This window comes from Homarus americanus, unplaced genomic scaffold (genome assembly GCF_018991925.1).
Source record: "Homarus americanus isolate GMGI-L3 unplaced genomic scaffold, GMGI_Hamer_2.0 scaffold30108, whole genome shotgun sequence".
NCBI lineage: Eukaryota > Metazoa > Arthropoda > Malacostraca > Decapoda > Nephropidae > Homarus > Homarus americanus.
The window spans coordinates 9425693-9451128 of record NW_024748109.1 but is presented as its reverse complement, the minus strand read 5'-3'; the positions used below and the strand labels follow the sequence as shown (position 1 = coordinate 9451128).

Below are 25436 nucleotides of genomic sequence, written 5' to 3'. Positions count from 1 at the left end.
AGGTGTGGCTGTTGGGGGAGGCTGGAGGCCACATTGAAAAAAAAAATAGTAGTAGTTGTAGTGTGAATATTATGTTCATTATTAAAATCATCAAGATCATCAGCATAATTATTTCCTTTTTCAATCATAATGAACCACAATTATTAGTCACACTAACCTAATCATCACTCACACCACGAACTACACGCCCCGGCCCTGTTATCGGTGCAAGACAGTGATACACACACTCTAGGACCCACCCTCACCTCTGATGGCCAAGGAGTGTCGCCCCTTACGTAGACACCTTCATAATGGCTGGCCCTCCCTCCCTCCCTCCCTCCTCCTTTAAAGGCCATTCTCTCCTCACCACCGACCTTCTTGGTGTATTTTGATGAAGGGAAAAAAACAACAACTAAATTTTCAACCCTACGGAGGCCTGAGGAGGGTAAAGTGTGGTCTGGTGGTAGTGATGGTGGTAGTTGTGTGGTTGTTGTTCATGTTGTAGTTGTTTTAGGTGGTGATAATGTGGTTGATATTTTTGGTGGTGGTGTGGTTGTTGATGTTGGTGTGGTGGTACTGTTTCTTGTTATTGGTGGTGGTAGTGTGGGGTGGAGGTATTGGCAGAAGTAGTGGTGGTGGTGGTGGTGTGGGGTGGATGTAGTGGCAGAAGTAGTGGTGGTGGTGTGGGCTGGAGGTAGTGTCAGAAGTAGTGGTGGTGGTGTGGGCTGGTGGTGGTGGTGTGGGCTGGCGGCAGTGGCAGAAGTAGTGGTGGTGGTGTGGGCTGGAGGTAGTGTCAGAAGTAGTGGTGGTGGTGTGGGCTGGAGGTAGTGGCAGTAGTCCTCGAGAGGCGAGGACCCTACTCTGCCGCCCTCCCTCCCTCACAGCCTCGGGTCGGGCCCCTGAACGCTCGTTACCAGTTTTTTTACGGGTCACTTGGCGAACGATATACTGCGGAAATGCCTCCACTCGCCATACCCATTGTAGACAAAGAGAGAGAGTAAAAGAAGAAGAAATATAACGAATAAAATAAAAACACGAACACAAAAATAGAAATACCCTAAATAAAAACAAACAAACAATCAAATATTTATATCCATCATTCAAACTAACATCAGTAAAGTGAAATACGATAAACAAGACTTAGTAAATAATGGTTAAAATAAAGGACTATAGAAGGTAATGGAGTCGGAAACGAAAATCTGTGGGAGGTGGTGAGGCGGCGTCCCGTAAAACTGGCTGATATTAGAACAACTTGGGTGTGGGTCGCTCTTATGACCCGGGTGTGTCGTGTCACTAGTCGCCTACCCCAATACCCTCACCCTTACATCCCTCCCCCTTCTTCTCCTCACAAAACGTCGCTTCCTCACTCTCCTCTCGCCTAACTCCTCTTCCACACTCTCCTCCTCTCTCTACTACTCCTCCTCACCTAACGCCTCCTCCTCCTCCTCCTCCTCCCATCATACCTCCTAATTTACTCTCCATTAATCCCTCTTCCCCAGCACCCCACGCCTCCTGACGCGAGCAGAGGACCTTGTCACCTCAAAGCTACAAGCAAGAGATTTGATTTTTCTCGTAAATTTGAGAAGAGAAGATGTTGTTCCTCCTCTCTTGCTGCTTCGGCATTACCGTTAATTAGTTGTCTTGTGAAGGGAAGACTAAGTATTTTTTTTTTAATATTGTGAAACATAATATTCACTGTACACGCAGATATAAACACACACATATATAATTAATACATACACATACTGTATACATCAAATTTAACATACATACACATATTGTATAGGTTCACACACTAGTTAATATAATGCACACACACACACACTTTACCCTTCATCATCCACACTTCACCCACACTTTCCCTCCGTCACTGGCAACCCTCCCTCTATCATCCACACTTCACCCTCCATCACCCACACTTCATCCTACATCCACACTTCACCCTCCATCACCCACACTTCTCCCTCTGTCATCCACACTTCACCCTCCATCTCCCACACTTCATCCTACATCCACACTTCACCCTCCATCACCCACACTTCACGCTTCATCACCCACACTTCACCCTCCATCACTCACCTCCACCCACTTCACCCTCCATCACCCACACTTCACCCTCCATCTCCACTCTTCATCCACATCTACACTTCACCCTCCATCACCCACACTTCATCCCTACCCACTTCATCCTCCATCCCCCACACTTCACCCTCCATCACCCACACTTCACCCTCCATCACCCACTTCTCCTACCATCACCCACACTTCACCCACCATCACCAACACTTCATCCTCCATCACCCACACTTCATCCTACACCCACACTTCACCCTCCATCACCCACACTTCACCCTCCTTCACCCACACTTCATCCTCCATCACCCACACTTCATCCTACACCCACACTTCACCCACCATCTCCCACCTTCACTCACGCTTTACCATCCATCAGTAGGGTGAAGCACCATTATAAAGGCGTGTGTTTAGTGGCGCCAGTGTCCCCTCACCTCCATGCCACCCTTTCAGTTTCCTCTTATAGCCCGTGAGGAAAATGGAGGGTGTTATGGTTCCCTCCTCACCTCACCTCACCTCACTCATAGTCCCCTCGTTCCCTTCACCCTGTGTTCCTTCCCCTCATCCTCTTTTGTATCGCCCCTCACTCTTTGCTTCCCAAACCCCTTGTTTCCCCTTCAAATTTAGATTGCCCTCACTCCTCTTTCCCTTCTCCCTGTGTTCCCCTCACCCCATTACTTCTTCCCCTTATCCTCCTCCTCCTCCTCATGTCTCCCTCCTTCTAATGTCTCCCCTTCCTCCATATCTTCCATTCTGTTCCCCTCATCTATTTATCTTCTCCCTCTAACACTCCCCTTTCTTCCCTCTCTTAGTTCCCCCTAACACATTTCTCTCCAGCTCGTCCCCTTTCCTCATCTCTCTCTCTTTTCCTCCATACCACCAACATCTATCTCTCTCTCTCTCTCTTACCTCCTTCACCACACCTCTCTCTCTCCTTCAGCCCCTAACTTTCCCACTTCCTCTGTATCTCTCTCCTTTTCTCTCTCTCTCTCTCTCTCTCTCTCTCTCTCTCTCTCTCTCTCTCTCTCTTTCTCTCTCTCTCCTCTCACATACACAACTCACCTGAACTTGTTGATGGCGACTTCACCGAGCTCGTAGAACTTAATCTCCTCCGCAAACACATCAAGCGGCACGTTGACTGGCCGTCTGAGTCTGCCGCCGCTCTGGTAGTAGTACAGGATGGCGTCGAAACTGGGCCGGTTGCGGTCGAAGAAGTACTCATTCCGTAAAGGATCGAAGTAGCGGATTCGACGCGCCGGGTCGCCCAAGAGAGTATCCGGGAACTGGTTCAGTGTCCGGAGTTGAGTCTCGAACCTGAGACCGCTTATCTGTAGGGTGGGAAGAACACGGAGGTTAAACACATGGGTTAATAATAGTTTGTGGTCGTTTTAACTTAGTATGATTTAACTTTGGTTTAGTATGTGCGGTAGTGGTGTTGGTTTTTGGTCAGCGGTGGTAGTGGTTGTCGGTCTGTGGTGGTAACGGTGGTAATTGCTGTTGTGTGGTGATAGTAATGATGGTTGTTGGTCTGTTGTGGTAGTGGTGGTGGTTTTTGGTTTGTGGTGGTAATGGTGGTAGTTGTTGGTTTGTGGTGGTAATGATGGTGGTTGTTGGTCTATGGAGGTAGTGGTGGTGGCTGTTAGTCTTTGATAGTGGTGGTGATTGTTAGTCTGTGGTGGTGGTAGTGATGGTGGTTGTTCGTCTGTGGTGCTGTGGTAATAGCAATGGTAGTTGTTGGTCTGTGGATGTAGTAGTAGCACTAGTATGTGTGTGGTGGTAATAATGGTTATACAAATAGGTACAGTATACATATAGATATAGATATACATATACTGAATTACTTGAGTACAGTAAATGAGAAAAAGTTTACAAAAAATAATAAGAGAAACTATAACAGCTATTTAAGTGAAGGTAAACTCATGGAAGTGGTCATAATACAAGTACTATAATTTTTTTTAAACATTAATTATATTCAAGCTTTCAAATAGCATTATTATTTTAATTATTCCCGAACAATTAAACATACTCTTAAGAAGTAAAACCCGTGTAACAGACCCTGGCCTAGAGGAGTGACGGTCTGTGTTACTGTCACACACATACACACACACACACACACACACACACACACACACACACACACACACACACACACAAGTTGTACTCAGCAGCGGTCATCATGTAGCAGGTAGTGGAGGAGAATATTAACACGAGCATTGTCAGGAAGTACCAGGACATGTTGTGGGGGTGGAGTAAGAGGTGGAAGGGGGTAGGTGTACTGTCGCCAGGTGTGATAAATAAATGATGAGAGACAAGAGAAGAAGAGTGAATGGGGCGAGAGGGGAGGAAGAAGATGGGAGGGATAGAAGGAGGAGTATGAGAAAGATGAGTGGGAGGAGGGATATGTGAGAGACACGAAAAAGGAGGAGGTGGGATATGTGAGAAAGGAGAAAATGAGAAGGGGGGTGAGTGGGTGGAGGAGGAAGAATATGAGAAAGAGGAGGCAGGTGAGAGGGAGAAGGAAGGTGAAAGGGGGGAAGGAAAACATCGTGGGGGAAGAATATGGTCCTCGTGTCCTGCTGAACAATTAAAGACTGTGCAGTACTGAGGATAAGACGCAGTAGTGGTCACCTGTGGAGGAACGCAAAATGTTCTCAAGACGATTAACCCTACAGCTAATTTCACCTTAATATTAACGACCCTTACGGTAGCCTAAACCTATAGCCTAACATAACCTAATCTAACCTAACCAAACCTAGTCAAACCAAGCTTAATCTAACACAGCATAACCAAGTCTAACCTGACACAATCTAATCTAATCTAAGTGAAATAAGTTGCGGTGATCCCCTCCAAATTTTTTTTTTACTAAAACAAAAATAACAATTGCCATAATAACCAAACTGAACATTAGTGATGATAGAAGTGAAAAAGCTTACTTAAAATAGTATTGGATAAGAGAAGGCTAACAGAGACACTGCCAGGAGGAGGAGGAAGAGGAGGAGGAGGAAGAGGAGAGGAGGAGAAAGAGGAGAGGACAGCAAACTCACACCCTAAAATCTTCAAGAAGAACACTGCCTCACTCAGCACGACTCCAGGAACGTACAGTGCAGTCAGTCAACCAGACCAAAATATGTAGTCAATATATTTTACAATAATGAACACACACACACACACACACACACACACACACACACACATACACACACACACACACACACACACACACACACACACACACTCCCTGGAGGAAAATAGAAAATATGACAAAATTATTTAACAAAATCTTATGGAAAAATATTCAACATGTTAATTATCTCTCCATCACCCGGCACAATTTTAACCATTAATATAAGAAAGTCTCAAGTTAATTTTCATATGTACGATATTTTAACATTTACCTTAACCTGTTATGTCAAATTCCTTACGTCTTCACTATGAGGTCTTACGAGCCGTTATGATTCAGACATTGATAACAACACGAGGCATGGCATATTATTTTAAAGTCATGACTGGTTATCTTAAATTCGTGTCAAGTTACCCTAAAGTCATGACAACTTATCTTAAAGTCATGTCAACTCACCTTATAGTCATGTCAACCCATCTTAAATTCATGTCAACCCACCTTCTAGTCATGTCAACCTACCTTAAAGTCAAAGACACCTTACAGTCATGTCAACCTACCTTAAAGTTATGTCAGCTCACTTTAGTCATGTCAACCCACCTTAAAGTCATGTCAACTCACCTTAAAGTCCTGTCAACCCACCTTAAGTCCTGTCAAACCACCTTAAAGTCATGTTAACCCACCTTAAAGTCATGTGAACTCACCTTAAAGTCATGTTAACCCACCTTAAAGTCATGTGAACTCACCTTAAAGTCCTGTCAACCCACCTTAAGTCCTGTCAAACCACCTTAAAGTCATGTGAACTCACCTTAAAGTCATGTCAACTCACCTTAGAGTCATGTCAACCCACCTTAAAGTTTGTCAACTCACATTAAAGTCATGTCAACCCACCTTAATGTCATGTCAACCCACCTTAAAGTCATGTCAACCCACCTTAAAGTTTGTCAACTCACATTAAAGACATGTCAACCTACCTTAAAGTCAAAGACACCTTACAGTCATGTCAACCTACCTTAAAAGTTATGTCAGCTCACTTTAGTCATGTCAACCCACCTTAAAGTCATGTCAACTCACCTTAAAGTCCTGTCAACCCACCTTAAGTCCTGTCAAACCACCTTAAAGTCATGTTAACCCACCTTAAAGTCATGTGAACTCACCTTAAAGTCATGTTAACCCACCTTAAAGTCATGAACTCACCTTAAAGTCCTGTCAACCCACCTTAAGTCCTGTCAAACCACCTTAAAGTCATGTGAACTCACCTTAAAGTCATGTCAACTCACCTTAGAGTCATGTCAACCCACCTTAAAGTTTGTCAACTCACATTAAAGTCATGTCAACCCACCTTAATGTCATGTCAACCCACCTTAAAGTCATGTCAACCCACCTTAAAGTTTGTCAACTCACATTAAAGACATGTCAACTAACCTTAAAGTCAAGTCAACCCACCTTACAGTCATGTCAACTCACATTAAAGTCAGGTCAACCCACCTTAAAGTCAGGTCATCCCACCTTAAAGTCATGTCAACCCACCTTAAAGTCATGTCAACCCACCTTAAAGTTTGTCAACTCACACTTAAGTCAGGTTAACCCACCTTAAAGTCAGGTCAACCCACCTTAAAGTCATGTGAACTCACCTTAAAGTCATGTCAACTCACCTTAGAGTCATATCAACTCACCTTAAAGTCATGTCGACCCACCTTAATGTCCTGTCAATTAACCTTAGAGTCATGTCAATTCACCTTAAAGTCATGTCAACTCACATTAAAGTCATGTCAACTCACCTTAAAGTCAAGTCAACCCACCTTAAAGTCATGTCAACCCACCTTAAAGTTTGTCAACTCACATTAAAGTCATGTCAACCCACCTCAAAGTCATGTCAACCCACCTTAAAGACATGTCAACCCACCTTAAAGTTTTTCAACTCACATTAAAGTCATGTCAACTCACCTTAAAGTCAAGTCAACCCACCTTACAGTCATGTGAACTCACCTTAAAGTCATGTCAACCACCTTAGAGTCATGTGAACTCACCTTAAAGTCATGTCAACCACCTTAGAGTCATGTCAACTCACCTTAAAGTCATGTCAACCACCTTACAGTCATGTCAACTCACATTAAAGTCAGGTCAACCCACCTTAAAGTCAGGTCAACCCACCTCAAAGTCATGTCAACTCGCTTTAAAGTCATGTCAGACGTGAGCGTGACCAGATTACAGGAATGACATTTTACCTCAAGTCGAGAAAAGTAAATAATGAAGAAGAGTTAAATTTACGAGAGAAAAAAAACACTAATATTGTCTCCAAACTTAGTAGTCACGTGACCAGGTTGATGACGTCATGGGTCACGTGGGATTAAGTTGCACGTAAATACTAATGATAAGTTGTAAGAACCTTGGTAGTCACGTAACCAAGATGATGATGTAACCAAGATGATGACGTAACTAAGATGATGACCACAATGATGACGTGTCTAATACGATGACCACAATGATGAAGTGACTCAGATGATGACTAAAATAATCACGTGACTAAGATAAAGACTACAATGATGACGTGACTGTGATGATGACTACAATGATGACGTGATAAAAATGATAATTAAAGTCACTCACAAAAATAATACAAACAGGTAAGTATATCAGAGTTGCTGCTTTTATTCACCTTTTATTAATAATTAACTTAATATACTCATGAATGATCACCCAACTAACTTAACACACTCATCAATTTATTCGTCGTCGTAAAATTAAAAAAAAATACATCAATTAGCATTCATTAAAACGAACAAAAAGAAGAAATTAAAAATACATGAAACAAAAACTCGTATAAAAACTAAAATCCCTAAAGTTGAAAACAAAATTGAATTAAAAACACAATAAATCTTTTAGATCAGGAAGGTAAAAGTAAATCAAATTAATACTAAAATAATATTACATCTTATCCATGAAAACGGAGAATAAAGAAGTGAATACATTAATGGCCGACCTGTGGACAGTGGCCTCGCGTGTCAAGGTGTGCCACAGGTGTCACCAGGTGCTGAGGTGAGGGGTGGGAGGTGAGGTGAGGTGGGGGGGGTGGAGGTGAGGGAGGTGGAGGTGAGGTGGAGGTGGAGGTGGAGGTGGGGGGGGTGGAGGTGAGGTGGAGGTGAGGTGGAGGTAGAGAGAGGGTAAGAAGAAGGAAGGAGAACAGGGGGTTGAGAGAAAGAAGGAAGGGAGGAAGAGAAACGGGGGGAGGGCGAGGGAAGAAAGATGGGAGGAGGGTGAGGGGGGAGGAGAGGGAGGGTTAAAAGAGGAAAAGAACGGAATGAGGGGAGGAGGGAGGGAGAAAAGAAAGGGGAGGGGGTGAGGGAAGGAAGGAGGGAGGAAGTCAGGAAACGAGAGAAAGAAGGGTGGGGGAAGGAAGCAGGGAAGGGTTAAAAGAAGGACAGAAAAAAATGAGGGAAGAAATGAGGAGGAGAAGGAAAGAAGGATAGGGAGGTAGGAAGAAGGTGAGGACAGGGATGAGAGGAGGAGGGGGAGGAGAAGAAGAAGCGGCGGGGCAATGGATAAGAGGACGAAAGAGAAGAAAATAAAGATGAAGAAGAAATAGGAGAAGGAAGGAAAATAATAATAATAATAATAAAAATAATAATAATAATAATAATAATAATAATAATAATAATAATAATAATAATAATAATAATAATAATAATAATAATAATAATAATAATAATAATAATAATAATAATAATAATAATAATAATAATAATAATAATAATAATAATAATAATAATAATAATAATAATAATAATAATAATAATAATAATAATAATAATAGCAATAATAATGAACATGACACTGTAATATGTCGATCTGTTCTTTGTTAATTTGTTATGAACCTTTACTGTCCAGAACAACCAGAGAAAACCTGCTGCCATCGTAGTTAGAACCAAGCGAGCTATCGTTGTACCATATGTGACCCTGTGTAGAATGTGACCCCCTGTAGAATGTGACCCCCTGTAGAATGTGACCCTATGTAGAATGTGACACCCTGTAGAATGTGACCCTATGTAGAATGTGACCCTATGTAGAATGTGACACCCTGTAGAATGCGACCCTATGTGACCCTGTGTAGAATGTGACCCCCTGTAGAATGTGACCCCGTGTACAATGTGAGTGTAGAAGTGTAACCAAGTAGAATGTGACACTTATATGTAACACTAGACTGGTATATACGTATAAGAGTGGAGATCCTCATAAATTTTTTGGGATGTGTGTGTGTGTGTGTGTGTGTGTGTGTGTGTGTGTGTGTGTGTGTGTGTGTTGGCTTTCATTTCCTCTCTATCTTTCTCACTGTCATTCTCACTGTCTCTGTCACTTATCTCTTACTATCCCTCAATTTCTCTCTCACACACCTTTTAAACTTTCTTTCACTTTCTCCCATTCTCTCCCTCTCATTACCCCTCACTCTCTCTCGCTCTGTTTATATAAGAGAAATGTTTTACATCCTGGGAGACCAAAATAATGTTTAATATAAAGACACGGAGGACAAAGACACGGCTTATGTTGTCACGGTGAGACGAGGGAGGGCACGGGAGACCAGAACACGGATGATGGTGATTCATGACAAGTGACACGGATGATGGTGATTCATGACAAGTGAGTCGGATGATGGTGATTCATAACAAGTGACACGGATGATGGTGATTCATGACAAGTGACACGGATGATGGTGATTCATGACAAGTGACTCGGATGATGATGATTCATGACAAGTGACACGGATGATGGTGATTCATGACAAGTGACACGGATGATGGTGATTCATGACAAGTGACTCGGATGATGATGATTCATAACAAGTGACACGGATGATGGTGATTCATAACAAGTGACACGGATGATGGTGATTCATGACAAGTGACACGGATGATGGTGATTCATGACAAGTGACTCGGATGATGATGATTCATGACAAGTGACACGGATGATGGTGATTCATGACAAGTGACACGGGTGATGGTGATTCATGACAAGTGACACGGGTGATGGTGATTCATGACAAGTGACACGGATGATGGTGATTCATGACAAGTGACACGGGTGATGGTGATTCATGACAAGTGACACGGATGATGGTGATTCATGACCAGTGACACGGATGATGGTGATTCATGACAAGTGACTCGGATGATGGTGATTCACAACAAGTGACACGGATGATGGTGATTCATGACAAGTGACACGGATGCTGGTGATTCATGACAAGTGACACGGATGATGGTGATTCATAACAAGTGACACGGATGATGGTGATTCATAACAAGTGACACGGATGATGGTGATTCATGACAAGTGACACGGATGATGGTGATTCATGACAAGTGACACGGATGATGGTGATTCATAACAAGTGACACGGATGAGGGTAATTTATAACGAAAGAAAATAGAACCATCACTAACTACAAAAATAATATAAGAGAAACAAAACCCCTCGATATACAAACAAACAAACAAACAACCTGAGTATAATATCATGGGTCATATTCTCGTTTACTTTTTAATTTCATATCTTCTCAAACTAGAAATAAACCCAAGACTGTATTATTATTGTTGCACTGTGTCTTTGGTATCATATGACAGTAAAAGTCTTTTCTAATTACTAATATTAAATTGTGTATTTCGTGAAACTGTTTTCTTCTTCAAAATTGTTCGGGTTAGTAAGGGAAGATCTCGCAGTAAAGACGAGGACTTCCAGTAATATTACTTGGGCTGCCTCACATCACCTCGCCCCGCCCCTCCCGAAAGAAACACAAAAAATTACAAAAGTAAAATGATGCATTAGTCCAATTTTTTTTCAATAAACTGGTAAGTTCTGCATAACAAGTTTATCTATTTAAAATGTTATATAACGGGTGGCCAAGAGGGCATAATCGCAAGTTTAAATGTTACCATTAACCTCCCCAAAATCATGGCATTTTTCTACGCATCCACAGACGAAAATACTTTATGCGTTATGCTTGACACACGATGTAAAAGTGACGTCGTGGATTTCCCCTCTTTTTATTTTAATAATACTGCAGTAATTGGTTTATAACCCTGCTAATATTAATTTGCACAGAGAATGAAATATATTCCTAGTTTTATTTGGTAATTATTTGCTAGTGACCACGCACGGAACTCTATACTGATTTGTATATAGGGAGATAGAGCAACAAATAAAAAAAAATGTTTTATAACGTTTTCATCTGAAATTTATATTTTTCGAGTTTTTCTTACTTTATGATGTAACTTTAAAAAATGCAATTTTGATCAAACAAATTGGTCAGGGCTTTGAAGTACAAGCAAATTGTGGGGTAAACTCACCCCCCCCCCAAAAAAAAATGACTAAACCAAACCTAACGAAATCTAATGTAAATGAAAATTGCTCAAGCTCACCCAACATGTAAAAAAATCTTGGGAAAAAGGTCTTTTCAAGAATTAACGCCACATACCAGTCCTCCCAGCTTTGAGTAAGATACTGGAGAAGCTAGCATGTAGTACTGTAGACTAAATTCCTTCTGAAATGTCAATAACATCTTTACAGACTCTCAGTTTGGATTTAGAACTAGAAGGTCGACTGAGATTGCTCTGCTATCCTATACTAATGACATCTTAAACTCCTTTGATAACAGTCAGTTCACAGTCGGTATATTCTTGGACCTCTCTAAAGCCTTTGATACTGTCGACCATACCATCCTCCTTTCAAAGCTTGAACATTACGGCGTTAGGGGCCTGTCCCACAATTGGTTTACCTCATATCCGTCTAACAGGAAACAGTATGTCTGCCACAATAATCATCAATCTGACTCCTCGCCAATCTTGTATGACGTCCCTCAAGGTTCCATTCTCGGTCCAGTTCTGTATTTGTTGTACATAAATGATATAGTCCACGCCAGCACACTCATAAAATACAACTTATTTGCAGACGATAGTAATCTCTATTCCAGCAACTCAGACCTCCATCCCTAAAGTCAGGACCTGGTTAATATGTAAAAAAAACTGACCTTAAACCTCGAAAAAACCTACGTACACGATCTTTCACAGAAGGAAAAACTTACCCCCAGATTTGGACCCCCTGTACCTTGGTAATTCAGTCCTCAAAAGAGAACAAAAACTAAATTCCTCGGGGTTACTGTTGATGAGAAACTTAACTGGAGAAACCACATACAAGCCATTCACAGTAAAGTCAATAAACAGTGCGGTATCATGTATCACACTGGACAGTCACTCACTCTCACAGCAATGATATAAATCTATTATGATCTTGTTTACAGACACCTGATACACTGTCACACACTATGGGGGCCTCTGGCTCTTCAAAAACCCAATCCCTGGTTACTGCACAAAAGAGAGTCGTGCGGACAATGACCTACTTGAAAAAGCAAAAAAAAAAACAAAAACAAAAACAGACCATTCAAACGAACAATTTGCTAAATTGAAAATGGTAAAATTCGAGGATATTAACACCTTCTGCTGTGACATATTTGTTTACAAATCTGTCAATTACTTGCGTAACAACAATTATTTTCAGTTCCGGAATAATCAGAGATACAACTTAAGGCACCAAGAGCTACTGAGACCACCCCCAATGCGCCCCTCTCAGTCCCAGACTTCCATAAAATATCATGGTACGAAGCTGTGGAACTTACCCCCACTCATCCGAGCAAAGACTACGCTCCCTTCCTTTAAATCATCTCTTAAAAAATATCTATTGTCTAAGTGTTAATATTTTTTGTAAGACCTACTTTATATACCTGCTTTTATTGTACCACCAAAACCGTTTTATCAGAAATTATCATGTAGACAGATAAGAAATTAACATTGCAAAAAATATATTTGCCAACTAGACATAATCCTGACAGCTCTCTGTCGTCTTGTTCCACCTTAATAAAACCCATGTTGTACTGCTTCCCTCCCTTATCATATTATGTTTTTTCAATTTCCACTGTAAAAAAAAAATAAATATCGAAGTGATAACCGTGGTAACATTCTGATATGTTTTTTATTACCACCATGCTATATGTACTATTCCAGTTGATGCTAAATGTTACATAATACTTCCACGAGATAAATGTACAATATATATCAGGTGCCGACAAGAGAGCTCAGGCTCTCAACTGGCTCAGCCATGTTAATATTCTGATTTTTAATCGAGTCTGTATCTGTGTTATTCTGGCCAAATAAACTGTTTCAATATCAATATCACTATTACAAAAAACATTAAAAGTGCAATATATAAGAACAGGTGCCCGGGTTAAAGCGCCAAGTTAGGAACTTTTCAATATAAGAAAAGTTGGTACAATTTTAGTTTCGTACAACCATGGAATCTGGGATTTTTAACACATGCAATTGACATATCTCACCATTTTGACTAACTTTCATTCTATACACTTCCGTCGCAAGTGAATAATAATGAACCTAATAAAACCTGACCTAGCCAACCAAAGAAATCTACCTAACCTTACCTAACTTCCTAGACGGGGGTTAACCCTCTGCCATATTAAAGAGAAAGTACTTATTTTGATATTTAGAACCAATGAAGAAACTTTGTTGAAGCGTCATGGTATAATTTTACGTTTTTTGTGGACGTGAGAGTACGCTCGGAGAGAGTGGATAGGTTGTAACAAGGTGAGCAGGTGATCGGTGCTCTCGTATATGATAATAACAAGGGAATAAAACACATCCAATTTCACCGTTATTTGACATTTACGAGGTAAGTGCCATCGAAGAAAGGTCATAGAATTATTACATCTATAGACTGCAAATGCCCAACTCCCCGAATGAGATGGTTGTACATAACTAAAATAATACCGAAAAGTTCTTCGGTTAATCAAGAACATACCAAAAACGGTGGAGGAAAATTATTTTTGCCAAACAAAAATATCATCAAGAATTTAACCTAATGACTCTAATATAGCAGCGTACATGTCTAACCTAACCTAGCTAGAGAAACCAGATGGACCTGACCTAACCCAACAAGACCAAAAAACAACACAAACGAACCTAAAGAACCAAAGCTGATATCGGGAAAAAAACACGAAAAAATATAAATTTCCAGCGAAAAAGAGAGTAAGCTCATGAGCATGAGTATCAATTAACATCGACACTTCAACTGATTGGCTGAGTAAGATGTAAACAATGTATATCCCAGTGAACCTGTACCTGATACCTGAGGTCCACACAGCCTGACTGTCACTAATTCGTAGGTTCCAGACAGGGAACCACAGCACCCCCATACTCAGATATGAAACTAACATTATTCATAATACCTAACTTACATTGCACAATAAATAAAATACATTACACAATAATCACAGCACTTAAAATAAAACATGAAACTTATATAACATAAACTAATTAAACATAATATTAATTAAGAAGTAGAAAATATAACTAAGAAAGGAAACTAAACAAATTCAGGTTTCAGAAAGTCGAACTCCGGTTCGAACCTAAAAAAGCAGTCTTGCATAACAATGAGGCGTGACGAAGTAAGGGATTTCACAGTGAATAATACGAGTATGCTAAAAGAAATCTCCCACAGTGTCATGGTAGAACCGACCCTCCTTCCATTGGACGGTGAGAATCTCCATCACAGGACTTCCAACACATCCAACGAAGCCCGTGTGGACGTCAGGGTTTGATGATTGTGGATGCGGGAGACAGCGAGCCTTCTTTGATATCAGGATATTTGACCCCATGGACGCATGTCACCGTGACCTGTTTCTCGAGACTACGCACAGGAGGAACGAGAACGACGAGAACAGGGCTAGAAGAGAGAATTCAGAACGTTGATCAAGACAGCTTCACTCCTCTAGTGGGATGGGACCAAGCGCAAGCTGCTTCTACGCCAGACAAGCTGAGGTATTATCTGAACAGAAGCAGCAGCCCAGAAGTTACTGTACGTTGCAACCTAGTTGAGAGGTTGCCTGTCCTTCTCTCTACTTAGGTCTGCATTGCTTTGCTTCAGGGAACAAGATCATTGGCCCCTAAGCCAAAAACAGTTGCAGACATGGATCATGAGGCAACATTCACTGACTGCCACATAGATCTGCTGTATAACTAACTCAGCTAGTGTAGGGTAGTTACTTTTGTGTTTGAATAGTTAGGTAATAAAATATGTGGAGAAGGTATAGCTATAAGGGGAGGTTGGACGCCATAATAAGAAAGTAGTAGTAAAAGTAATAGTAATAACTAGTAGTAGTACATTAAGGTAATAAAATGGTGACGAAGGTGTAGCTATAAGGGGGAAGTTGGGGTCACATATTAAACAAAGTATGAGTAGTAGTAGAAGTATGTAGTCCACAAAGTATGTAGTCCACAAATAGGTCACCACCCAAATGCCAGCAAGTCCTTCCTCATTGTAAAGCTAGACTACTATGACTGGGCAATAAAGGTGTTCAACGGAAGTGAGGTCAAATAACAAAGGACGGCCAAAGACACTTAGACGGGGTAATCGGCACGAATGTTTTAAGGACCGAATACGTAACAGGAAAGGGAAATGAGTGGGTGAAGGCACCCCAAGCTTTTCTGATAATGTTTAAACTGAGCCACATGCTGCATTTACGGCATTCTCCCACGGAGAGTCAAGCATTGCTGGAACTACCAGATGCACACTATCCCCGATATCGGACCTCTCCTCCATCCTCTGGAAGAAGCCACCAGGGTCGCTTTTATTCCAACACTAGTGAAAGGCCACCGATACTAGGAGGAATGGGAATTACTAATGTAGAGGAGCTTGCTGAACATCAGAACTTTGTCATGCACACGGCAGCCCTCACTGAGCACATAGTAAGTCAAAATGCAACAATAGAGGTGGATATCAACGAATTACACAAGATTTGACGTTCCATTACGACAGAACGGCAGCACACCCAAACTAAAAACTTCAACAATTGATACAACAACTGTCAGTGAATTCGAGGAAATAAGTACCTGTACCACAGGAAGAGGGCGCCTCAAAATGGCTAACAACAAGAACTTACAGACACCATTGCTCTAAGCCTCTATGGCGGGGGTTCCTAAACCTGGGGTCGCGACCCCAAATGGGGTCGGAAGGCTCATTAGGTAGGGTCGCAAAGAGGTCATGGAGTCGGTGGGGTCGCTGGGGTCCTTTGGGTCTGCCAGCTCAGGTCACAAGGGGAGAGGATGGGTGGAGTAACTGACCAGTCCCTCCCACTCTCCCACCACTAACCTAGAACAGTTGAGCTGTGCAGTACCCCGCCCACCTCCACCCCCAGTAAAGGGTGGGGCCGGTCGGTGACTGTCAGGCCAGGTGCAACATATGATGATTTGATCTTGCCGACACTTGCCAAGCATCGGCAAGATGCTGCAAGATCAAAGGTTGCGACCTATAGGTACCTGGCCTGATACGGTCACCGACCCAGGCCAGGAAACAGGTCGCAACCTTTGCTCTTGCCGACGCTTGTGGATTATCTTCAGCCTCACCAGTTTAATCCTTAGTAAGGACAATCCTTACTATCAGTAGGTTAGTGCTATGCCAGTGGACCTGCACTGAGTCTGACAAACTGACCGGCCACGGCCTGCTTTGTGACACTAAAATTAATTTACAATATCAGATGAAGGCCAACTCAGCGCTACTTGATTTATTAAGCAAATTTAATTATGTCATGGTATTTTGTATGCATTCACTTTGTCGTGTATTTTAATTTGTATGTGTATTACCAATTATTTGCCTGTTATAAGCACACTGTATTTTATCTTAAGTGCTTGTAAGATTGAAATATTTTTAGTACTAGATGCAATATATTTTCCAGGCATTATGGACAGGTGTTTGAAGACATCATCGGAGCCAGCCACCAAGAAACGGAAACGCTCTATCAATCCATCATTCCTCGACAAGTATGGTGTAGCTGACGTCAGTGGTAAAGGGATTTGTGTTACGTGTTCTAAAGAACTTGCTGAGGAATCTTTGAAGCCGAACAAACTACAGAGACACATGGAAACTCACACAAATGTTGCTGTACTTTCAGAAGAGGCTCGCAAAAGAATTTTTCATCATCGTCATAAAAATCTAACCAAGTCACAGTCAATTTTAAGCAGAGCAATATCTCACAAGGAAAGGATGGAAATGTTCTCATATAAGACAGCTTTTCTCATTGCTCAGCAAAAACGTCCTTTCACGGAGGGTGAGGCTATCATAAAGCCAACTTTAAGGAACTTTTGCGAAGTATTTGAGGGTGAACCATTTGCCAAAAAGATAACTGAAGCTGTTGATGACGCTACTCTGAGTAATAACACACTGACAAGACGCCTCCAGTGCCTTGCAGCAGACCTGAAAGAGCAAATTTTGGAAGACTTCAGAAATTCCCCATGGACAGCCCTGGCAGTGGACGAGTCAACTGATATTACATCACAGCCGCAGCTTCTGATCTTCGGAAGATTTCTTAAGGAATCCTCAGTAGCTGAGGAACTGCTTGCTTGTATTTCACTTGAAACTACAACACGAGGCGAGGATATTTTCAGTGCTATAGATAAGTTCTTCACTGAAAACAACTTGGAATGGAGTAAGGTAACTGAATGCAGCATAGATGGTGCCCCATCAATGATGGGCAAGAGCATTGGATTGCGTGGAATTTTATCAAGAAAACATCCTCACATTAAAACAAACCAATGCATCATCCATCGCCAGAGTCTGGCATCAAAAGACATGTCTCAGAGCTTCTCTGATGTAATGCAGGTAGTCATTGCAACTGTCAATTACGTGAAGGCCAAGGACCTGAATTCCCGCATGTTCAAACAGTTGTACATTGCTGAAAATTGTAATCACCACACACTGCTGATGCATACTGCTGTCAGGTGGCTGTCACGGGGAAAAACCTTGGAAAGGGTCGTGCTAGAAAAAGCTTGGGAACCCCTGTCTAAGGTATGGTTGGCCAGCAGAGGGCATGCCCACCCAATGTGTGTGTGGCTTAGCCTATGACGTCAACCACGCCATGATGTGCACACAAGGGTGGTTTCGTAAGCAAGGGAGCATGGCGAAGTAAGGGATCTCACAACGAATATGCTGAAAGAAATTTGCCATACCGTCACGGTGGAACCGGCCCTCCTTCCACTGGACGGTGAAAATCTCCATCACCGGACTTTCAACCAACGAGGCCCGTGTGGACGTCAGTGCTCGAGGATTCTGGACGCAAAACTGGGAACCTTCTTTGATATCAGGATATTCGATCCCATGGCCGCATGTCACTGTGACTTGATTCTCAAGGAGGCACACAGGAGGAACGAGAACGACAAGAACAGGACGCCAGCAAAGAGAATTCAGAACGTGGATCAAGGTAGCTTCACTCCTCTGGTGATCACAAAATCTGGGGAATGGGACCTAGTGCAGGATTCTTCTACGCCAGACTGGTCGAAGTGTTATCTGAAAAGAACCAGCAAACCCAGAAGCAACAACAGTCGCAGACATGGACTATAAAGCAACAGTCACTGAATGCCACATAGATCTGTGGCTCAACTAACTCGGCTAGGGTAGGATAGATACTTTTGTATTAGAATATTTAGGTAATAAAATGGTGGAGAAGGTATGGCTATGAGGGGAGGTTGGAAGTCACTTTAAATTATTATTATTATTATTATTATTATTATTATTATTATTATTATTATTATTATTATTATTATTATTATTATTATTATTATTATTATTATTATTATTATTATTATTATTATTATTATTATTGGTAGTAGTAGTAGTAGTAGTAGCCTGGTTGAGATGTCGACTGTCCTCTCTCCTTAGGTCGGCTTTGCTCTGCCTCAGGGGAAAGAGAGCATCGGCCACAAGGCCGACAACAGTTGCAGATATTGACTACGAGGCAACAGTCACTGAATGCCGCATAGATCTGCGGCTCAAATAACTCAACACAGCTAGGATAGCTACTTAGGATATTTGATTTTAAGGTAATAAAATGGTGGAGAAGGTATGACTATTAGGGGAGGATGGAGGTCATCGTAGTAGTATTAGGATATTTAATATTAAGGTAAATAAATGGTGGCGAAGGTGTGGCTATTGGAGGAGGCTGGAGGCCACTTTAAAAAAAAAAAAAAAAGTAGTAGCAGTAGTAGTAGTAGGAGGAACGAGAACGACAAGAGAAGGGCATACGGGGAGAAAATTCAAAACGTTGATCAAGGCAGCTTCACTCCTCTAGTGTTCACAACCTCTGGTGGGATGGGACCAAGTGCAAGATGCTTCTACGCCAGACTCGCCGAGCTGATCTCCGAACAGAAGCAGCAGCCCAGAAGTTATGTTACAGCCTGGATGAGATGTCCACTGTCTTTCTCTCTCCTTCGGTCGGCTTTGCTCTGCCTCAGGGGAACGAGAGCTTCTGCCCCTACTCCGACAACTGCTGCAGATATTGACTATGAGGCTACAGTCACTAAATGCCGCATAGATCTGCGGCTCAACTAATTTATCACAGATAGGATAGCTTCTTATGTATTAGGATATTTAATATTAAGGTAAATAAATGGTGGCGAAGGTGTGGCTATTGGGGGAGGCTGGAGGCCACTATTTAAAGTAGTAGTAGTAGTAGTAGTAGTAGCAGTAGTATTAAGGTAATAAAATGGTGGCGAAGGTGTGGCTATTGGGGGAGGCTGGAGGCCATTGCCACCCTTGCAAGAAAGCTTGCATCCTCTTGCTGCCAACACCTCCAGGCCCTGACGGCCTGCCGCCTTATTCCTCTGGAAAAGAAACCAGGATGTAGACCTATAGGGGTGGGGGAAGTGCTGAGGCGGATTATCGGAAAGTGCATAATGGAGGTGGTAAAGGACGATGTCAGGGCAGCAGCAGGGAACCTACAAGTGTGTGCTGGCCACCAGGCTGGTGGGGAGGCGGCCATTCACGCCATGAGATTGATATTCGAGCAGCGTGATTGTGAGGCCGTTCTCCTGGTGGATGCTTCAAACGCATTCAACATACTTAACCGCAAGGCTGCACTGCACAACATCAAGATCAAGTGTCCTAGCTTTGCGATGTATGGTGAAAATTCGTATAGGAATCCATCAGACCTCTACATAGTAAACAACAAGGCTCTACGAGGTGATACCATCCTACAGTCGACCGAGGGAACAACACAGGGGGACCCCGTTGCAATGGCAATGTATGCAATAGGCCTATCAGTGCTCCAACAAGAAATAAAATTTGAAACAACTGGGGTCAAACAAGTGGCATATGCTGATGACCTTACAGGAGCCGGAAAAGTGGAGGACATCAAAAAGTGGTGGGACCTGGTAACATCACGAGGTCCACAAATAGGGTACCACCCAAACGCCAGCAAATCCTTCCTCATCGTGAAGCCAGATCATTATGATCGGGCATTGGAGGTTTTCGGCGAAAGTGAGGTCAAAATAACTAAGGACGGCCAAAGACATCTAGGCGCAGTAATTGGCACTATGGACTTCAAGACCGATTACGTAGCGGGAAAGGTGAATGAGTGGGTTAGCGAAATCCAAGCTCTATCGGAGATTCGCAACACAGAAACTATGCGGCCTTTGCAGCATTCACCCATGGAGTCAAGCATCGTTGGAACTACCTGATGCGTACTTGCATCCCTGAGATCGGACCCCCTCCTCCACCCTTTGGAAGAAGCAGCAGTGTCAAGTTCAATTTCCCCAAACTAGTAGAAACACCCTACCAGCTTAACCCCTTGAAGAACACTTCACTTTACAAGACTGGAGGATGGGGTTTAACTAATCAGAGGAGATTGCTTTGACTCAGAACATCAAATTCACTTAAGCTCTGGCAGCCCTCACTGACCACATAATAGCCCAGAATGCAACAGGAAGTGGACACTAGCAGCAGAAATGAAATAAGATCCGGCGGGTCCGTACAACAGATCAGCAGCACTGCCAAAATGACATGTTGCAGCAACTATTGCTGCAGGCTCAAAAGAATTGACAAAAAAGAAATGGCTATAAGCGCAGGAGGTGAGCGCCTCGAACTGGTTAACTACGTTACCGATAAGGGCAAATGGTTTCAGCCTTAACAAACAAATTTACAGATGCCATTGCTCCTAGTGCAGGTTGGCCAGTAGATGGTTTGCCCACTCCCAATGCGTGTGGCTCTTCCTGTGATGGCGATCACGCCATAGGGTCTGCAAGAAGGGGGCTTCCTTGCATGAGGCATGACGAGGTAAGGGATCTCACAGCAAATGTGTTGGAAGGAAATCTGCCGGGAAGGACGTCATGGTGAAACCGACCCTCCTTCCACTGGATGGCAGAGATCTTCCGACACAGGACTTCAAACACATCTAACGAAGCCGTGTGGACGTCGGTGTCGAGTTCTGGACGCGGGGACAGCGTGCTTTCTTCGACATCAGGTTTTTGATCCATGGCCGTTGTCACCGTAACCTACAGCTCTCGATGCTGCATAACCGGGAGGAACGAGAACGACAAAGAAAGAAGGGCATATGGGGAGAGAATTCAAAATATTGATCAAGGCAGCTTCACTCCTCTAGTGTTCACAACCTCTGGTGAGATGGGCCCAAGTGCAAAGATGTTTCTACGCCAGACTCGCGGGTGATCTCCGAACGAAGCAGCAGCCCAGAAGTTATGTTACAGCCTGGATGAGATGTCGACTGTCGCTTCTCTCTCTTCGGTCGGCTGCTCTGCCTCAGGGGAACGAGAGCTTCTGCCCCTACTCCGACTTTCTTCTGCAGATATTGACTATGAGGCCTTTACAGTCACTGAATGCCGCATAGATCTGCGGCAACTAATTTAACACAGATAGGATATAGCTTCTTATGTATTAGGATGTTTAATATTAAGGTAAAATAAATAATTGGCGAAGGTGTGTGGCTATTGGGGGGCTGGAGGCCATTTAAAAAAAAAAAAAAAAAAAATAGTAGTAATAGTAGTAGTAGTAGTAGAGGTATTAGTAGTAGTAGTAGTAGTAGTAGTAGTAGTAGTAGTAGTAGTAGTAGTAGTAGTAGTAGTAGTAGTAGTAGTAGTAGAGTAGTAGTAGTATCATCATCATCATCGTTAGCAGTATTATTCAAATTATTTTTATTATTACGACAATAGACAAACGTTCAACAACAAACCACATTATAAAAATATCCAATATATTACAAATGGCAACACAAATCCATTAGAAATATTACATCACCCCCTTTACCTGGACCCTTGGAAATGGCCCCCATTACCTGAACCCTTGGAAATGGACACCCTATTACCTGGACCCCTTGGAAATGGTTACTCCCTTACCTGGACCCCTTGGAAATGGTTACTCCCTTACCTGGACCCCTGGAAATGGCCACCCCTTTACCTGGACCCTGATAATGGCCACCTCATTACCTGGACCCCTGGAAATGGCCACCCCTTTACCTGGACCCCTGGAAATGGCCAGAGCTCTAATATTACACTAGTAATGTTTCTCGTACATAAGCCCCGCCAATCACAACCTTGGGTGACTATCAGAGAAACAATCATTGGCTGGGAGCCCAACACACGTGTAAGGACATGAAGGCCTCCAGTTAGAACACGACTGCGCCGTTCCCTAACCAATGATTATATCTCTAGTAGTCACCCAGAGATGTGATTGGCGGGTTTCACTCGATGACGACGATAGGGTGCAAGCTATAACTCTTGGAGGACGATGTTTTAAGCTATAACTCTTTGAGGACAATGTTTTAAGCTATAGCTCTTTGAGGACGATGGGGTTCAAGCTATAACTCTTTGAGGACGATGGGATTCAAGCTATAACTCTTTGAGGACGATGGGATTCAAGCTATAACTCTTTGAGGACGATGGGGTTCAAGCTATAACTCTTTGAGGAAGGTGGGGTTCATGCTATAACTCTTTGAGGAAGGTGGGGTTCAAGCTATAACTCTTTGAGGATAGTTTAAGCTAACCTAACCTAACCTTACACCCGAACGTCACTTACAAGGACCTGGAGTTAAGATACGTTCACTTTGGCATTAACACTTGTTCACTCTGGTATTAAGACACTCACTCTGGTATTAACACATGTACACTCTGGTATTAACACATGTTCACTGTGGTATTAACACATGTTCACTGTGGTATTAACACATGTTCACTCTGGTATTAAGACACTCAATCTGGCATTAACACATGTTCACTTTGGTATTAACACATGTTCAATCTGGTATTAACACATGTTCACTCTGGCATTAACACCTGTTCACTGTGGTATTAAGACACTCAATCTGGCATTAACACATGTTCAATCTGGTATTAACACATGTTCACTCTGGTATTAACACATGTTCACTCTGGTATTAACACATGTTCACTCTGGTATTAACACATGTTTACTCTGGTATTAACACACTCACTCTGGTATTAACACATGTTCATTCTGGTATTAACACATGTTCACTCTAGTATTAACACATGTTCACGCTGGTATTAACACATGTCCACTCTGGTATTACTACACTTACTCTGGTATTAACACATGTTCACTCTGGTATTAACACATGTTCATTCTGGTATTAACACATGTTCACTCTTTCATTACCACATGTTCACTCTGGTATTAGCACATGTTAACTCTGGCACTAACACATGTTAACTCTGGCATTAACACATGTTAACTCTGGCATTAACACTTGTTCACTGTGGTATTAACACACTCACTCTGGTAATGACACATGTTCACTCTGGTATTAACACAAGTTCAATGTGGCATTAACACATCTTCACTCTGGTAATGACACATGTTCACTCTGGTATTAACACATGTTCATTCTGGTATTAACACATCTTCACTCTGGTAATGACACATGTTCATTCTGGTATTAACACATGTTCACTCTGGTATTAACACATGTTCAATCTGGCATTAACACATGTTCACTCACGTTCACTCAAACTCAAGCTGAAATAAATCCATCCAATGAGTTTTTGGAAAGTTATCGAGCGGAAAATATTATTTGACGGGAGGGGAAAGACGGAAAGGAAGGAACCGGCACGATAACATTACTGCCCAGATACACAATGACAAATTACCCCTTCAAGGGAATTTAGAATAGCGAATAAAAAAAAGGAAGGAAGGAAGTTTGAAAAGAAGGAAGGGGAGAAAAAAGAATGAAGGAAGGAAGTAGCAGCAAATAACTTTTCGTGGTAAGTATAATAATTAAATATATACGTTAAGTTGATAGTGAGTTGTTAAGTAGGTGAGTTAAGAAGGAGCAATTAAGGAAGTGAAGAGTAGTATGTAAATATAAGTAAAAAGTAAACGAGTATCTGTGTTAATCAAAGTAAATATGAGAGTACGAAGTGAGTGAGATGTGAGTGAACGAGTGAGTGAGTTAATGATAGTGAGATTAAGATAAGTAGTGAATGAGTAAATGAGTGACAGTAAGGAAATAAATGCGCTAGTGGGTGAGTTAGTAAATAAGTAAGTCATTAAGTGTTTGAGTTAATAAGTAACTGGTGAGTTAATTAATAAGTGATTTAGCATATGTGACTTAAACAAATATTCGGATAATAATAATAATAATAATAATAATAATAATAATAATAATAATAATAATAATAATAATAATAATAATAATAATAATAATAATAATAATAATAATAATAATAATAATAATAATATTATAATATAATAATATATAATATATATAATAATAATGCACAAACATGTAATAAGGATGATAAAAAAATCTAGAATTCCATTACAACAGTGACCATAACTCATAAAAAATAAGAATTGTTAAAAAAAATCTACGTAATCCCTTCTGTCATGTGCCGCCACACACACACACACACACACACACACACACACACACACACACACACACACACACACACACACACACACACACACACACACACACACACACACACACACACACACACACACACACGACTCCTAACAACAGGAAAAACAAGAACACAAAACACACCTGTGATACCAAAGTCAATTCAAGACAAAATATGTTCGAAGTGTTTGCCACCTCCTCTCCCTCCCTTCTTCCCCTTCCTCCCTTCATACTACTCCCTTCTTCTCCTTCCTTCCTCCCTTACTCCTTCCCTCTTCTCCTTTCTCCTTTACCCCCTTCTTCCCCTCCTCCCTCTCTCCTTTACTACTCCCTTCTTCACCTTCCTCCCTCCTTACTACCACCTTCTTCTCCTCCTCCCTCCTTCTACTCCTTCTCTCTTCCTTCTCCTTACTCCTTCCCTTCCTTCTCCTTTCTTCATCCTTTTCTCCCCTTCTTCCCCCTCTCCTATCTCCTTTTCCTCCCTTCTTCTCTCCTTACTAC

General features: G+C 42.0%; 1 protein-coding gene across 1 annotated transcript in view; it reads right to left on the bottom strand.

Moving 5' to 3' along the window:
* LOC121880118 (potassium voltage-gated channel protein Shaker-like) overlaps positions 1-14888 on the bottom strand; it is a 38534-nt gene extending 23646 nt beyond the window's left edge. Inside the window, exons 1-2 of the mRNA XM_042387175.1 lie at positions 14805-14888; positions 3115-3380 (exon numbers count right to left, since the gene is read on the bottom strand). Of these exons, the coding sequence (XP_042243109.1) occupies positions 3115-3380; positions 14805-14888 (350 nt within the window). The remainder of the gene's footprint in view (positions 1-3114; positions 3381-14804) is intronic.
* Between the last annotated feature and the right edge of the window lie 10548 nt (positions 14889-25436).